Genomic DNA, 17,463 nt, shown 5'->3' with positions numbered 1-17,463 from the left:
GGCTGCGAGCCCAGAGCTGCATGGCTTCATGGTGTGGTGGAGGTTACGCCTGGCTTAGGAGTCAGTGAGTCTGTGTCAAGGGACGCCATTGTTAATGTGGAGCGGGCAGAAGGCCTGCCAAGAGCCAGGCGGCCACTGGTGCAGAGAGAGATGCTGAGAGTCTGACACTCACCTCGCCTTGAATTCTGCTTCCACTGTCTGAATTCTTTGCTCCACTGCCTGATTCTTTCATCAGATCTAGGCGGAGCAGACCTCCTGCCAGCCATGACAATGTGATGGTTAAGACTCAAGCCAGACCTTCATCCCTCCTCTCTGCAAGCTTTGTCCAGATGTGTATCACACTCGGGCCTGGCCGCGGGTTTGCTCCTTTTTGCTGTGTTCTTTCTTGAGATGCTCACATGGGGTGCCATTGCCAGATTTGGGGAGAGAATGGAGAAGGCAGGGAGATGGGACAAATGATTCCAAGCATATCCACACATCAGGCTTACCCACAGAGCTGGTGGGAAAGACAGCCCCGCAGGCTCCACCCCTGCCCATTGGACCTCGTTCTGCAGGTGTGACCCCTGAGATCTGAGTTTCCCAGGACAGTGCAGTGTCATGAGTCTGGACCCAGGTTGTGCTGTTTGCTCCTCCTTCATGACTCAGCACAGGCAGGCCTGGGGGCCACTCAGCTGATACTGGGAGAGGTCATTCAGTGCAGGGTCCTAGGGGACCATGCAGAGCTTCCTGATAGCAGTGGATGAAGCCACAGAGTTGAGGGGGAGGGATATGCTGCTGGGGCTGGGTGGGGCAGAGCAGGCGGGCCGGGGCGAGGGTGAATGATGGTGAGAGAAGATGTTTGGGGATTAGCAACTGAGATTTTAGGAGGCAGGAAAGCCACAGTACTCATAATACAGAAGGTCTATCCAACAGGAATGAATAGTTGGCGCTGAGGGGAGCTGGTTGCTGTGGCAGTGGGGCCATCATGTTGTTTGTGTTTGCTAGCAGGTGCACCCTTGACCCCGAGGAGTCAAGTCCTGGTCATTACTGGACAGCTGGGTCACTTGGTATCCTGGAAGCAGAAGAAGGTTCCTTCCTCCCTGCCCACAGCTACCCAGGCCCCCTGGCTCTCCCAGGATCCTCGGCTCAGCCTGCCCAAGGGGCCAGCGAGGCCAACAGACTGGGCACTGAAGAAGAATCGCTGTTTGTTTCCACTGAAAAAGTTCTGCCTGCTTCTGCAGCCGTCACCATGGAAACGTTCGGAGGAGATAATTGAATGGCGCTTCTCGGCTCCCTTCCCCATCCTGAATCAGGGACTGGTCAGGGCCAGCTCTTTGCAGTCTCCAGTTCATGTAGGTTCATGCAGATTGGCTAAGCATGCTGACCAACAGCTGGCTTCTCTCTCTCTCTCCCCGCTGGCCTCTGCTAGGCTGCTAGCCCTATTCTCCCAGTGGAGGCCGTGCAGCCCCCTTAACACACCTTTTGACCTAGGCTTGCCTCCCTCAGAGGACCCCCAGCTCCCTCCAATCCTCAGCCACACTGCTTTGAGAAAAGCCTTTCCTAGACCCGGATTTATTCCACAAGATTTTCCACTTTGAAGTGGAAGTCGAAGCAAAGATGGATTTTATTCCATCTGCCGACTAAAGAGCACCCAGGCAAAAGTGCAAAGAAAAGCATTTTATTTTCGGTGCCTGGTTGATGCTCGTGTGCTGTTTCTTTTCCCATTTTCTAAAAACTAGCCTCTGTGGTGCAACGAATGTGCTGTAACCTTCTTTTGGCTTTGCTTTTGCCAAAAATGTAGTGATTTTCTTAAGTTGTGAGACTGAAATAAGATTTTAGATGCACACGGAGGCCGTGGAAGGAAGGGCTTGGCTTGTACTGGTTCTTCCGAAGCCAGGGTGAGCAGAAGGCAGGGCGTGATAAAGGGTACGCCTGGTTGGCGAGTCGCTTGGAGTTGACGTTTGACTTGCGGCTGTAAGCTCTTAGAGGTCAAGCTATGAAGTTGACTTGCACTCTGAGTGACAGACATGAGAGAGCGCATACCATTTTGGCCTTGGGCTCACAGCATTGTACCTGCTAGTGGGAATTTGTGACCACTAAGCCAGGCAAAGCCCTACTCTCCCTGAAGAAAACTGTTGGGTTAGGCATCCAAAGAACTGTTAAGTCAAGCTCTGTGAATTTCACACTTTGGGCCCAGTATCTTCTTCCCTTCAATGGGGCTAGTTCTCTGGAACCTCGAAATAGAATGAGACACATACCTGTGCTTGGTTGACCAAAGAAGTGCTTTAGAGATGCGCTTGTCTTGGAACCACTCCACGTTGTGGTTTCGTTGTTGAGACCAGTGGAGGCACATTGTCAGATGACCAGGAACCTGGAGGCAGGTGCCTGTAAATCCGTGCAGCTGCTGCAGAAATGACTCCTTTTCCCACTCCATTGTCCTTAGGCCCTGACTTTCTTTCTTTTGGTAAAATAATTGATGGGGCACTCATCAGGTTTTTGCCAAGAGAAAGGAGAGGAGCGCAGGCCAAAGATTGTCCCCTAAGTGGGTCTATCTCATCCCAGAAACACTGGGATTGTTTGGAAAGCCTAGTTGAAGTTCCAGAGTTGCTTCCCTTCCAGACCCTAACACTTGCCCTCTGCAAGCTGCAAGGGAGTCTGGTAAGTAAAGAAGAAAGAAGATATAAATAAATATGGAAGTGGAAGACAGCTTTTTAAAGATTTATTTAATTATTTGAAGGGCATAGCTACACAGAGATTTTTCCATCTGCTGGTTCATTCTCCAAAGGCCCACAACAGCCAGATCTGGGCCGGGTCAAAGCCGGGAGCCAGGAATTTCGTCCTGGCCACACATATTAGGCTGTTGCCAGCTGCCTTCCCAGGTGTACCAGTAGCAAGCTGCATTTCAAATGCAGTAGCCAGGACTTGAACCAGCACTCTGAAACAGGATATTGTGTCATGAGCAGCGTTGGCCCAAATGCAGTTACTTCTGCCAAATTCCTCATCCTTCTACAAGTCAGTCAAATTTACCTGCTCAATTGTAAATTCCCAGAATGTGTGGCTACCTGATGTTCAGTTTCCCCTTGGCTGCATAGTTTCATCATCTATGCCAAATAGACCTCAGTTGTCTTTAATGAGACTGATCCTTTAACTTTGAACTTAAAATACTGCATGCACTTTCATTTTCGTAAGTGTTATGAAAAGCACTAAATTTGAAAGAATTGGATGAGTATGACTTCTCAGTGCTGCAGTGTGAGCTATTAGTGGTGTTAGCAGCAAAGCTAGCATGCTTACAACAATTTTATGTCAGCTTCTTCAGCAGTTCACGTGCATGAGGCCACAAATGAAGGAAGAATAGGGCCCCGATGGAAAAGAAGACCCACTGAAAATTTTCTGGAAGCTTTAGAATGTGGCTAGTATCCATGCATGGAGCAGATTCTCCCTGCCCTGAGCCCACATCCACAGGCACACTCAGTTCTGTCCTTCTGCACTTGTATGATCCTGGTCTCAATGAGATTGTGGACCCAACACAACTAGGCCACACCCCCTGCACGTGCACACGCGCGTGCGCACACACCCACACACACACTCACTCACACCACCCGCGCCTTTGGCTGCTTTTCAGAGACAATTGTTTATTTGTCTGCCAGTGACCTACATCATTAACTTTCGGTACAAGTTACCAGCTGGTGAATGAAAATGATACAATTCCCTTTGAATGCACCTTTGTGCAGACTCTACAGGACCGAGTGCTCTTCTTGGTCCGGTCTTGTTGTCTCCCCGCAAGGTGCCAGAGCACCAAGCCGTTACATGCTGACAAATGGAGGACGTTTCGAGAAAGATCAAGAGGAGTGTACAGAGCTGCTTGGAAGAACAGGGCGGCAAGCAGAGCCTCCATGGAGGTTCTCGTCATTTTAGTGTTCAGCACCAGCACCTGTGCCTGTGCTGTAAGGACAGTAGGAGTCTTCACTCACTGGAACCTCAGGGACACCTAAGGGACAGGTAGCAATGTCTGCTGTGCTTGGCAGGAAGCCAGAGTCAGTGGGAGCTGGAGCTCCTCCATGGGTGAGCGGTATGGGCCCCCTCTGAGCCATTCATTGTGCCTCCCTAGGTACTGCGCGCCCTCGGGCTGCCTTTGAGACAGCAGTCGCTGCTTGATGCCATTCACCTGCCAGGATCCGTATCAAGTACAACATGAGGGGAACTGGAGTGGACTTGCGGGCTTAGAGCCCCAGAACTCCAGGGGGCGGAGGGGCAATGAGGGTGCTGTCCTGGGAGTTAAAGGTGTTCTGCTGCGCTGGCCATGACTTCCTCCTCAATGGTGATGCGCCTTGTCTAGAGAGAATCCGCTGACCTCAAGTGGGTACAGCAATGATTTTAAGCCCAAACTGGAATGGGATAGAAGAAGTTAAAGCTGCAGAAACTCAAGCTGGAAATCGTAGGCCTTCTTGGTGTCCTTTCAACATTTCCCGAGAGTAAACATTCGGTTCATGTGATTAACGGTCCTCTTTGAAACAGAATGAAGGCGTGGACGTTTGACTGTTTAGAGACAATATCTACACTTTCATAATTTGGCAAAACAGTCATTTCTGTGGGGAATTAATGTTATACAATTGGTGGACCCATGGCATTTCCCATGATTCGAGTATCTGTATTGAAAAGCTGCTCAGTGTAGATCGAAAGTATACTGTATACTATACACTGTAAGCTTACATCTTTTTGAAGATTTAACTAATTTTTAAATAATTTATTTATTTGAAAGTAGAGTTACAGAAAGTGACACACACACACACACACACACACACACGCACATTTTCTGTCCACTAGTTCACTCCACAAATGGCCTCATCAGCCAGGGCTGGGCCAGACCAAAGCCAGGACCCAGGAACTTCTTCCAGATCTCCTATGTGAGTGCATGGGCCCAGGCACTTGGACCATCATCTACTGCTTTCCCAGGCGCATTGGCAGGTGGATGGGTTGGAACTGGAACAGACAGCTGGCACCAGTGCCATATGGGATATGAGCTTTGCAATCAGTGGTGGCTTTATGTGCTTTGTCACAACACCAGTAACAGGCCAAATACCTTTTGTTTAACTTTTCAAACTCTTTTTAACAGATTCAGTGTGATTTTGTAGTTGTTTATTTGGGGGTTTCCAAGTGCCAGCTACTGTGCTGAGCTCCACACATGTACCACCTCACCCATTCCTTCGAGAAGCCAATTGAGGCAGGTTCTTGTTTTCATCACGACTTGAGCGAGGCTGGGGTTGTGACCAGTGTGTTTTCACTGCCGAGGTCAGCCTATCTCCCGCGCCTCGGAGCTCTCGGGAATCAAGTGATTGCTTTGGATTTGCTACCAAAGAAACCCGTGTTGCTCATTTACAAAGGAAACCACCTAACGCCAATCTGGGAAGCGCACACGGGGAACGCAGCGGAGGCGGAATGTTTGCACAGAAGCTCGCCAGCATTGTCACTACAGCTCCATATTCCTCGAGCTGCGACCACAGGCAGTCTTGGCCATAGGATGACCTTCACTCTTGGCCAGGGATCAGGCGAGCTGGGGTGTCTTATGTGCGTGCGATCCAGCAGCTTTGGCCTAGGGCAGGAGCAGATGTGTGTGGGGGGTGCCAAAGCAGCAGAGGCACACAGGGTAGAAAATAAGGCGCCCTCCCTCACCCCTTAACTTGCCTGAACCTTAGCTAGATAGCTGGGCGTCCGTGTTGCTCTTCTTCCCCATGTCTGGGCCTCGTGGCTGGTGATGGGGCGGCCTTTAAATCTTCAAGGCAGTATGAGTGAAATTTTAAAAAATTAACATTTGTTTATAAGGCCCAGAGAGAGATCTCTTTCATCCACTGATGTACGCCCCTAATGTTGGAAATGACTGGGTCTGGGGTAGTCTGAAATCAGGAGCCTTGAACCCCGAATCTGTCTTTAATGGGGGCACAGGGGCCCAAGCCCTTGGGCCATCTGCTGCTTTGCCAGGCCCATTTGCATGGAGGCAGGTCAGAACTGGAGCAGCCAGTACTCCTGCTCATAGGAGGTCGGTACTGCAGGCAGTGGCTCAACCCTCTGCACCACAACACTGTGGGAATGAATTTTGCTTCCTGTTCCCCCCACTACAATAGAGATGTGTTTGCCTACTGAAAATTATCTTTGAAACCACAAGAATAAAAGATGTCAAATTAAGAAATCATCATCATGAAGGAAGCACTGTGAGTGATATAATTGTAAGATTGACAGCAAGAATAAGAAAGTGTCAGTGGCCTCTGGCCGGCAGCCTTTTTAGCCTTCTGCTCACACAGAGATGTTCCAGTCGATTCTCTGCATCCTACAGAGAAGGCTATGGGCTCTGGCGACTGCCTTGCAGCCCTAGCACGATGCCGGAACCGACCCTAGACGCAGCCAGATCCCTGAATCGGAGTGCAACAGCAGACAAGCTTAATGAATAAGCTTAGTCCCCCAGGCTCCAGATTAAGAAACCATAACAAAAGTCTTGGAGGAGTACTGTTTTTGTCCTAACATAGAACATCCTCCCTTTTCTTAGAAATTAGGTTGTAGCTGCTTTTCTTCTTGTCTTGTTTGGTTGTAATGGAGTCTGTGGGCATCCTGTCAAAGCCCAATGTGCTGCTCTGCTTGGGAATGATTGCCCATTGGCTGGTGTGCCAGGCCAGTGTGTGAAAGTGGGCTGGGGCAGAGTACCCAACCTGGCTGCACCTCGGACAGTGTGTGTTTAAATAGGAGCCGCGATTGGTGTTCTTTCCTTCTCCAAGGAGACGAGAAGTAGAGGGGAGGGACTTGGAGGTCAGAGGTGCCCCGTGCAGTGTTCCAGGCAACAGAGTGGGTTTTGTAAAATCGAGTTGCTTTGCTATTACAGTCAGGAGAGGGAAGTGCTCCCACCCCATTCCCATGGGCTTCCTTGGGGCCAGCCCTGCTCAGGCTGCCCCAGGACCTTTTGTCTTCCGGTTGCAACTCTCTTTCGTGTTGCCCATCGCTTTACCAATGGTGGGACTTCCAAGGTCTCACCTTTAGCTTTAGGCTCACGCAGCCAACTGTTTCCTTAGTACCTGCACAGGGAGGTTTAGTAAGCACCTCATGCTTCGCACAGGTCCCAAGGAGAGCTCTTGGCTCTCCACTGCAGTTTCCCAGCCCAGCTGTTCCCATCCCCAGACCAGCTCCGCCTCCAGGAAGGTCTTCCACCTGCAGGTCCCCCTGCCTGCTACTCTCCCCATCCAATCACCAGGATCCCAGCGCTCTTTTTGTTTGTTTGTTTAACAAGTCATCCAATTATTTGAGAGTCAGTTCTCAAATAATTTACTCCCCAAATGGCACACTGAGAAGGGATGAGCCAGGACTAGAGCACCTGATCCAGTTCTCCCACTTGGATGACAGGCATCCAGGTACCTGAGCCATCACCACTGCCTCCTCGGGGGACTGCTGTGGCAGGAAGCAGAAGCCGGAAGCCACAAGCTGCACCTGAGCGCTCTGCTCTGGGATGCTGTGTCCAGCACGCTTGGTTCAATATCTGCTGCCCCAGGCGCCTTATCCTTATTGCCAGCTGGGTTCTTGGTACCTCAGAGGGTCCCTAACTCATCCTGGCAGAGAATCAGTATTTCTGGATAGAAGATGGAGGGAGGAAAGAGCAAAGTGTGAAAATGAATGAACAAAATAATGTAGTCATCAGTGAACTATTTAGGTAGGAGTAGAAATAAGAAGTAAGTTTTGGGGATACTGCCCTTCATGTTGGATTTTTAGATCTAATTAGATTCTTATTTAGGAATTTTTAAAATTTTGCCTTTCAGAACAAACTGAAGTATAGCGTAGGGGTCTTGAGGAAAATGCTTAGCAGTGACACAGTTTTGAGCGCTCCTAGTAGTCACTGATTTGCTAAGGTTCAGTTCTGAGACCCGAATGCAATATTTGGGGACCAATGCTGCAGTGCAGTGGGATGAACTGCCACCTTTGCTACCTGCTTCCCGGATGGACACCCGTTTGAGTTCAGGCTGCACTGCTTCCTGTCCAACTCACTCCTAAGGCACCTGGGAAGGCCGGGGAGGGTGGCCCAAGTGCTTGGCTCCCATGTATGCACATGGGAGACCCGGATGAAGTGCATAGTTCCTGGTCTTGGCGTGCCCCAACTCTGAAGTTGTGGCTGTGTGGGGAGTGCATCCGTGAATAGAAGATCAGTTTTTCTCCTTGCCCCCTCTCTCTTACTCAAATACATAAATCTGCTTTTAAAATAAAGAAATAAATCTTTTAACCACAATACTTGAAGTTTAAATGTTGACATAGTGTTCAGTAAGTGTCAGAATGTTCATTACTGCTTCCTGGTCAAGGAATTATGGTGCCGTCTCCTCCTCGTTGAAGCAGGAGGTGGGGGCACAAAGGTGAGGCCCTCCCTCCACCCCACCCCCGACTCCACCCCGCTCCAATGTGGTGCCCCAGTGTCCACTGGGAGAAGGATCTTATCTAAGGACCGTGGTGGAGCTGCCTTCTGAGTGCTAACACCTTCCACCAGGAGGTCAGCCAGTGACCTGCCCCCCAGCTGCTATGCTGACTTGGAATCCTGTTGCATGGCTGACGGCTGCTCCTGCTGTGTGAATTTTATAATCAGCATCTAGGGGGAATAAGAAAGAGCCTTTCGCCCTTCTCTGGCAGGGTCTGTCTGCAGGGAGCCATCACCGCATTCACATCCCTAAGAGATCATCATACTCTTTTGCAAGGTGACCAGTGAGAGGCCTCACACTTGTGAAACACTGATTTGTTGTTTTTTTGGCTAGTGTCTAGTTGGAGAGTTTGAAAACAAATCCCACTCACTCCTGCTGAGATGAAGGGAGCTGAGGTGCCATCTGCTGGCTACATGTGGAAAATACATGCGCTGACTAGGGTGTGAGCAAACCCTGGAATTTTTCAAAATTATAATAAATTGAAGGAAGTAGAAAAAGTAATAATGTTAAGTCAACACTTTAGAGAGGAAACATTAGTATATTTTGTAATCACTGTGAGTTAGTAAGAATGAACCTTTTTCTTCAGTATGAGTCCTGGAGTATTTTATGGTGTTAGCTATTTCCATTTGGCTGAAAACAATACAGAATTGGTTGGAAAAATTGGAAGTGAAAGTCTGAATGTTTGGAAGATAGTGCTCTGTTGGTTTTATATACATGTTGTCTGGATTAAGGAGAGGGAGGCAAGAGCCAGGGCCAGTTGTCTTGGTCTCATCATTTGCTGACCTCCAGTGGCCGTGGAGTTCTTGGCCTCTTTAACTCCGAAAACCACAGGTTTTGGTAAAATTGGGGTTGGATTAAGTGACTGGTCATAGTCCTCACAACTCACTAAGATTTTTAAATCAGCAAAGGACATTTTTTCCCCAGCCATTTTCTCCGCAGCCACTGTATCTTCTAGATAAAAGTTCATGTGTGTATTTTGAATTTATTGTATCTGGAGCTGGAGTTGTTTAATGTGTTTAGTCCTAAGCAGTTGAGTCGACTTGTCTGGCCCTTGGATTGGGCGCAAAATTATGTGGAGGCCTTTCTGTGCGTCCGGATCTGCTGTGCAAGGTGCACTGATGGACCTTGGCTTTGAGATCAAAAGGCAGTAGAGGAAGATGCAGTGAAACAGTTTCAGATGCCAGCTTCGCCTCACTGCCTTTCCCTTTGAGCGATGCCTTGCCGTAATTCCAGGCCCAGTCACCCCTTTCCCTTTCATTTAGTCTCGTCCTTCCCATAACCCTGTAGCCTCTCCTCTGTACCCGCTGCCTTCTTCCTCTCTCTGCCTCCGCCTCTTCTCTCTTCTCTTCTTTCTCCCCCTCCCTTCCTTGCATGTCTCTGCTCATAGTTGTCTCCTTCCTGAAACCCGTGAGGTCCGTGCCTTTGGATGCATCCTGGTTGGAGTTCACTCAGTGCAGTTTGGCTTCAGTGATATCAAGTTGGAAATGGCCACTCCGGACAAGTCACACAAATGGATGTATTTAGGCATTTTTGCTGTTGCAGAGCTAGAGGGGGCAAGGGGGCAGCTGCACGTTGGGACAGTTTCCTGTGTTTGATGCCTCAGGATGGGCAGGGGAGGAAGGAGGACCCCCGTCTCTGCTCCCTGCTGCTTCTCTCCCCGGGGGGCAGGAATGGGTTCTGTGGAAGTAACCCTCTCCTCTCAGACTTGGACAGTGAGAGTGCTCTCTGGCTAGGGTCTCCCTTCCAGAGGCCCCCCCCCACCCCCGACATGCAGCCCTGCTCACGGGTGCTGGTCCCTACATACGCTTAAGATGTTTTTAATCCACCAGAAAAGCAGCGAGTCACCAGGAAGTGACCTAGATTGGCTGCTCTGCGTCCACTAGTTTATTTCCAGATCTGACCCTCCAGCTTCAGTCTTCCCAAACATTCGAATACCGCCAGAGTGTTTGGCCGGACACCTGTTCCGTTGTGTTCCCCAACCCTACCCTGGGACTCCACTGCGAGGACTCAGGGTGTAAATCCCTTGTAGGAACTTGCTGCTGTGACATGTGGTTCCTGCTTTCTGGTTCTTCACTGACCGCAAGCCCAAGGGGACGGAATGTACCAGTTTTGGATCCAAGTGACCAAAGCCTTTCTCCCAGCCCTCTCTTCTCTTTCTGTTTTTGTGCTTTTCAATGACTTCTTGAGAGAGTCAAAGAGAAAGACAGTGCAAGCTCCCATTTGCCGATTCCTTCCCCACTTGTCTACAATGGCCTGGCCAGAGCCATAAGCCCGGAACTTCATCCCCATCTTCCACGTGGGTGGCAGGAACGCAGCTCCTGGAGCCATCTTTTCAGCATCCTGGGATCTGCATGAGCAGGAAGTTAGAGTCAGCAGATAGAAGAATCAGGGACTGACCCAGGTATTCCAAGTATGGGACACATACTTCTTAAACTGTGTCTGAATTGCTAGGTTAAACACTTAACCTTACTCTTTGCCCAGCTCTGCTGTGCTTTTTTAAAAGATGGCCAATCTTCACTCTCTTTGCTTTCCCCTCCTTCTTGCTTTAAATTGGTATGTGTCTAAAATACTCTCTGGACACATGCTCAGTTGACCAGCTTGGGTTCACCCGTATCGTCCATCACAGAATGGGAGCAGGGTGTGGGGACCCAAGCTGGTGCTTGGACACCATGAGCCTGAATGCGTGGTTGTCTGTCACTTCAGAATGTGAAACTTATATAAAGTAGTAGGTTTCTTGCTTGCCTTCGAGCCTGGGGTGATCTAGCAAGGTGGATATTGCACTGGCACTTGGAACTGGTAGCAAGGCTGGGTGCAGAAGTTCCAGGCTGCCTGCACCTAAAATGGAGTAGCCAGTCCTCTGGAACTTAGGGTTCCCCCGTCCCCCCACCCCCCCAGCCCCTGAATTGTCCTACCATTGACCACTCAGTGCGCCTGCTGGTCCGTGTGGCCTGTGGCCTGTGTGTGTGGTGGCAATTTGTAGGTTTTTTTTTTAATTGCTTTCTTTATATATTTATTTTTATTTATATGAAAGGCTTCCCAATGGCTTTAGCTGAACAGGTAGTTCATGGGAATGAAAGGAATTTGAGCGAGCATTTGTTGAAGTCTGTCCTGTTCATGTAAGGTCGGTCGGAGCCTGTGGTGCCTCTTCAATGCATGTTGACAAAGGGCAGTTGATGGGTAGGAAGGGCCGGTGGTAAAGGCCTTGACTCCGTGGGGTGGTGTGGTGGGCTAGGTTCTGCGGCAGGTTGCTGAGTGAAGGCAGGGTTCCTTGGTAATCAGATCTGTTTTTCCTTTCTAGGCACCCCCTGCATAAATCCAACTCAGAAGACAGCGCCGTAGGTCAGTACTCTTTTTCTTGGTTCGAGTGTTGAGTTGTTTTACTGCTTTATATAGAAGGTGTAACTGAGAGAGCCTCTCCCAGAAAGCAGCAGCATCTGCCTTTCGATGTTCATCCCCCCTCTCCTGCCCTTCTCCGCTGGATGAGATATGTTTTGTAAATTGCCATTGTGATCATAGGCTAATATCCCATGGTGATTATTTAGACAACAAATGCCAGGAGCATTTTCCCCACAGGTGTGAGCGTGCCTTGCAGTACAGTCTGCACACTGTTCTGCCATGTTGGAGGTGGCCAGACTGAATTCACCAACCTCTTCAATGCTCACCATTTAGGTGCTTTGCAATTTTCTCTGCTGGAAAACCCCTGGAGTCAGCATCTCTGATTGTGTCCTTGGGGTGAATCCTGCAAAGTGGGATTTAAGCGCCATGAACGATGAATGCATTCTATATCATATATTCTTGAGGGCGCAACTCTGCACTGGATATAGTAACAGCTTTTCTGCTTATGTTAGCGGTGGGTGTGGACCAGTGATTGGGACTACAAGGTTACCCATCTGACTGTAAACTTTTGCATCCTGGCCCTGAACTCAGTGGTTATGACCTTAGGCAAGTCTCCTTCCCCTTGTCCAAGTCTTTCTCACCTGTTGAATGAGAACAGTGCTGCTTGGTACAAGGGTAGCAAAGGCCTGGGTATGGTCAGGGCTGAATAAGATGTTGGGTGTCTTCTAATTGTTAGGCTCGCTCTTCATTTTAAAATTGGCAGGTAAAAGGCAGGTACAGTAAGACCTGGGGTCAAGAAAATATGGTAGGTTCCCGAACTGCCCTAGAGGAAGATGGCATGAGCAGTATAGGACCAGCTCCCATCTCCCCTGTTGGCACGGTGGTTTGGGGGTGTGGCCCTGAGGCAATGAGCGCCCCGAGGCCGGTTCCGAGGATTGCAGGGCTGGGAAATCCCAGGCTGCCTGGCTGCCTTGGTTGGCTTTGTTTCCCACCATTTGGTGGCATTTCAGAAACTGAAATGAGAACGCCCTGTTTTGACAGGACAGCACCCTGGCTAGCCTGGGTGCACCCTGGCGGGGTTCCCACATGCCTGCTCCGTGCAACATGGCCTGACACTGCCCGTCTAGACTGTGGAAGCCTGCTGCTCTGCTGGGCTATGTTTGCCCGGGCAGACATCAGACAGCCCCACGCCGCTGCTTTGAATGTGCCTCCTAGTGGAGACTTGCTGTCGACTTGACCTTGTGCAGACCAAGGCGCTGCCCTGTGCATTCATTTCCCCTTTGCCTTTTCCCCCCCATTAAAAGAATTACATATTAGGGATGATCAAAATTCTACCAAATAGTTAAGATGTCTAATTTTGGCAGGGAAATTTTCTACACTTGGAAGCCATCCAGAATAGCCTGGGAAGAATGAGGGGTCAGAGGGAGAGAGACAGACTCGGGGTATGTCATAGCAGGACCTCGGGCTGTGTACCCTTGTGCCCTGGGGTAACCTCTAGGGGGTCCCAGGAGGCCTCTGTGCCAGCAAGATGGGCACCGTGCCCCTGCCATGCCATTCCTAGAGCCCTGCAAAGGGCACGCTGTAGAGAATCAAGTGGGTCAGCCCCATGGACCACTGGGAATTGCTGGCATGAACTGGCTAGTGGGCACCGGAAATGCCAGCCATTCTGTTCTCTGCATTAAATCTGGAATACTGGAGATAAACTAAGGGCAGATCAGCAATAACAACCAAAAAAAGTTCACTTCCTGAAGGATCCCGCTTGTGGTACAGTAGAAATAGTTGTGGCTAAGACAGAAAGGGGAGGGTGCTGCAAGACGGGGCGGAACGAGGAAGACGAGTTAAACAAACATCAAAGCGAATCTAAGCATGTATGTTGTGCCGGCCTTTTTGATGTTTCGTTGTTTCTCATGTTAACCCCACTGCTACTAGGAAATCTGCATTTCTTTTAAACAACTTTATAGGCATTTCTTTCACTGAGTAAAAAAGAAAAAATATCTTTTTTGTGAAATCAAAGTATTCTTAGAAGCTTTGACTTATAAGGAAGAAGCCACTTTTGTTACTAATGAATTTGTTATTGTGTCTTTACTTTTTCAAGGAAGGGGAGATTGGAAGAAAAAAAATAAGTATTTCTGGCAGAACTTCCGAAAGAACCAGAAAGGAATAATGAGACAGACTTCAAAAGGTAGTGTAACACAGCCATCACACAGTAGGCGCTATCAGCTCAAACGCTTGGGGAAGCTTTGCTGTCACATGAAATACATTTTGCAAGTTGGAAGAGCTCATTGTATGTGCCCATAGAATGTTCTAGATTTCTGACTTTTCTATCGCCACTATGAGGCGTCTGCATGGTGTTTCTTATTTTTTATCAAAACCAGCAAAAGGGAAAGAGGCAAGAAAATGGGAAGAACCTTCTCATAGCTCTGATGGCAAAGACCGAGCTTCCGTTGTCTTAGCCCTACAACCTTAGCACCACGTTTCCTCCTCCCTCGCCACTCGCCTGCTAGCGGCCAGCGAGACTTGGCCTAAGTTAGCTTTGGGCCCTGCCATCCACTGCCCTGCCTGGAGCTCTATATTCTCGTGAATGTGTCCCTGTCCTTTGTTGTCCGTGGACACCCTCTAATGGCCTGACATCGTGGGAACCTGCTTTGGGAAGAGTCCCACTCTCCTTTCGGCTGTGTCTTGGTTGTTGTGAGACAGTGAGTAAATACATCATCCCTTTGAGGCTGGTTATGGAATTTCTGTTTCCCTTGTGTTGAGAGAGGACAAGCTGCACCAATCCACAGTGAGCTTTCAGTCCTGCTGTGTTGGAGATGGCCCGCAGACTGTGGACACCCCGGCACAAACTTGGGGTGCCTCACCCTGTCCAGAATGCTTCTCCCCCTCTTCCTGCACACAGATGCAGAACGTGGTGGGACAGGACCCATTCTAAGGATGTCTGCCCTAGAAGACAAACTGAGGAGCATGTCACAGGGAGGGAGGAGGGCATAGCTGAACAGCTCCCATGGCTGCTTGGGTCCCCAGCCGGTTCCTCTTCTCTGTTGCCAACCCTGACATGGTGAAGTGAATCAAACAACTCACTCTCTCCTGCCTCAACCTGCTGTCACTCCCCCTGAACTCATGGGCCAGTGTGAGACGGAAGTGAGGTAGCATTTCTGGACTGATTGATGACACAGTAGAAAGGAGACAGGGAAGCCGAGAGCATCCTACATTCCGAGGTTAACTGTGTCCTCATTCTACACCAAGGGCTCACAAAGCCACAACCAAAATCCTGACAACATTGCAAACTTGTAAGGTGTGTCTGTGAAGGAAAGGAGGGGCTGGGGCACGTGGCCGGTGTCCTCCTCCCCACACTGACCAAGGGACACCTTGGTCCATTTTTCCAGCTTGCTAGAAGGGAGCATCTTGGGGAAGAGCTTGCTGGGAATTCTCTTGGCTGCCTTCAGTTTAAGCGGGAGCTTGATTCCTACACCCAGCATGGGACCCTCTGCCTCATGTCTGACTCTCCTGGTTTGCACTTAGTCCAGGACGATTGATTAGCTCAGTGGCCTGATAGGGAGGGAGGATGTGACGTGGCTGTAGGATGTCACTCCTGACCTTACCTACCTCTTCCATGACAGAGGAGTTTTTGCCCCCTACTCAATAAAATATCTTCTCCTTTAGAGATTCTGGTGTGTCCATGGAAAGCTTACGGGGTCTCCTCTGTCACCTGTCACTGAGGCACTTCACTGGACAGGCTTCCTGGGTTGGGAGGACTGTTACCATCCACGCACTCCTAAAGCCTGCTTCCCTGTTTCCGGGATGTGTTGTTCCACCCATGACAAGCTGTGTTCCCAGTGTCCCTGCTCTCATCCTTGGCGGGCCTGAGGCAGTGTGGGGACAGAGCCATCCCTGTGCTTCCTCTTTCTGATTCCTGTTTCTGTACTTCTTGGTCCTGTCTCTCCAGGGGAAGATGTCGGCTATGTGGCCAGCGAGATCACGATGAGCGACGAGGAGCGGATCCAGCTCATGATGATGGTGAAGGAGAAGATGATCACCATCGAGGAAGCCCTTGCCAGGGTAGGCACCTGAGCAAATAGCCTTCTGAAGGCCGCTGCAACATTAACAGGGCTGACACTGTGGCATAATGGGTTAAACCTCCTGGCATCCTATTGGGGTGCTAGTAGCTGTCCTGGCTGCTCCACTTTTCATCCAGTTCCCTGCTGATGTATCTAGGAAAGTAGTGGCAGATGGCCCAAGTGTATGAACCACTGCACTCACCTGGGAGACCTGAAAGAAGCTTCTGGCTCCTGCCTGTGGCATGGCCCAGCCTTGAGTATTGTAGCCATTAGTGAAGTGAACCAGCAGAAGGAAGATCTTTCCCTAACTCTAATTCTGCATCTAACATAAAAAATATAATCAGTGATAAAACATTAACTACTCAGAAAAAGTTATAAATAGAAGCATCAGTTCTGCATAATGCCTTTATGAACTGAACTTTGAGTGATCTATACCACTATACCACAGAAGTTTTCTTACTTTCATGTCCTCACAAGCACTGATTGTAGTTTATTGTCTCTTCCTTTTGTCCCTGAGTTAAATTAGCCACCAAGAGAAGCCTAATTAACTTTTAGGGTCCTGGCAAGTATTTATGATTGCAAGGCAGCAAATTATCAAGCCATTTTCCTTTTCTTGTTGACAAATGAGCTGATTGATCTTGGGCTTTCACTTTGAGCATTAGGCTTAGTCCTGTGCAGGCAAGTTTTAAATAGTCAAGGTTGGAAACTAATGAAAACTTTCAAATCATTGAGGAAACTTTGGATGAGTTATGACTTTGCCCTGTCTCAGGCCATTCTGTGCTGCTGCCACATGATCACACAGACTCGGTAATTTACAAACAACAGCCGTTTAATGGTGGGAGGAAGTTCAAGGTCAGGGGACTGCAAGAGCTTTGATGTTTGATGAAACCATTCTCTTCTTCCATGATGGAACCTCACAGGCCGAGTCGTCTGGGAGGAAGACTGGATGCTTCCGTAACATTGGGCAGAGGGTCAAAAACCCAGTCGAGGCCAAACCCTTGGTTTTCCTTTGGCATCAGTCCCACCCGTGGCCCTATCACCTCCTTAAGTCCCCCCAAATTTCAACATGAACTTTGGTGGGGACAAACCACAGCACAGCATTTTTCAGAGCCGGAACCTTAAAAGAATGAAAGCATGCTCGGTTTAGTATACCATGCTGTAAAAGTCAATGGTTCAAAAAAATTTTTAAACTTTGTTATTGAGACAAGGTTTCCAAAAAGTCTTTTATATGACCTGAGAGTAAGTGTGCATTAGAACCCCCTTCTCCTCTTTCCTCTCCTTTGGACGTGGAAGAGTGACCTCCGCCGTGGTCTCCTTTGGCTCCAGCAGGCTGAAGTGGTGGGGGAGGCAAGGATGGTGTGGCTGAGTTTATTCCAGATGAGCAGGTTGGGGCTGTTGCCAGTTAGGGAGCAGATAGCAGGCAACAGCGTCTTGTCCATGCTGCTGGTCCTCTATGCCTTCTTCATCAGCCACCTGGCACAACTGCCACTTGAGGCCAGAGTCTTCCTCCAGTGTCATTCTTGGGCTGTGGGAAGTCTGGGCTTGTATTTAGTTTTATCGTGGTGGGTAGAATACTTACTTGCCTTCTAGAAAAGGTGCTGCTCTATTGCCGTTGATAGTACAACTGAGGATTTGAGGGGCAGACTGTGTGGCAC

At 49.3% G+C, this 17,463-nt stretch overlaps 1 protein-coding gene across 4 annotated transcripts in view; it reads left to right on the top strand.

The window, feature by feature from the left end:
• The window catches only part of SASH1 (SAM and SH3 domain containing 1), a 264,392-nt gene that overhangs the window by 190,803 nt on the left and 56,126 nt on the right, over positions 1-17,463 (top strand). For all 4 annotated transcript variants that reach the window (XM_058666602.1, XM_058666534.1, XM_058666462.1 and 1 more), the window contains 3 exons: positions 11,716-11,756; positions 13,849-13,935; positions 15,697-15,809. In XM_058666602.1, coding sequence (XP_058522585.1) covers positions 11,716-11,756; positions 13,849-13,935; positions 15,697-15,809 — 241 coding nt within the window. The remainder of the gene's footprint in view (positions 1-11,715; positions 11,757-13,848; positions 13,936-15,696; positions 15,810-17,463) is intronic.

This window comes from Ochotona princeps, chromosome 1, assembly GCF_030435755.1.
Source record: "Ochotona princeps isolate mOchPri1 chromosome 1, mOchPri1.hap1, whole genome shotgun sequence".
NCBI classification, from domain to species: domain Eukaryota; kingdom Metazoa; phylum Chordata; class Mammalia; order Lagomorpha; family Ochotonidae; genus Ochotona; species Ochotona princeps.
Note: the sequence above shows the minus strand (reverse complement) of the source record. Positions and strands in the feature narration are given on the sequence as shown.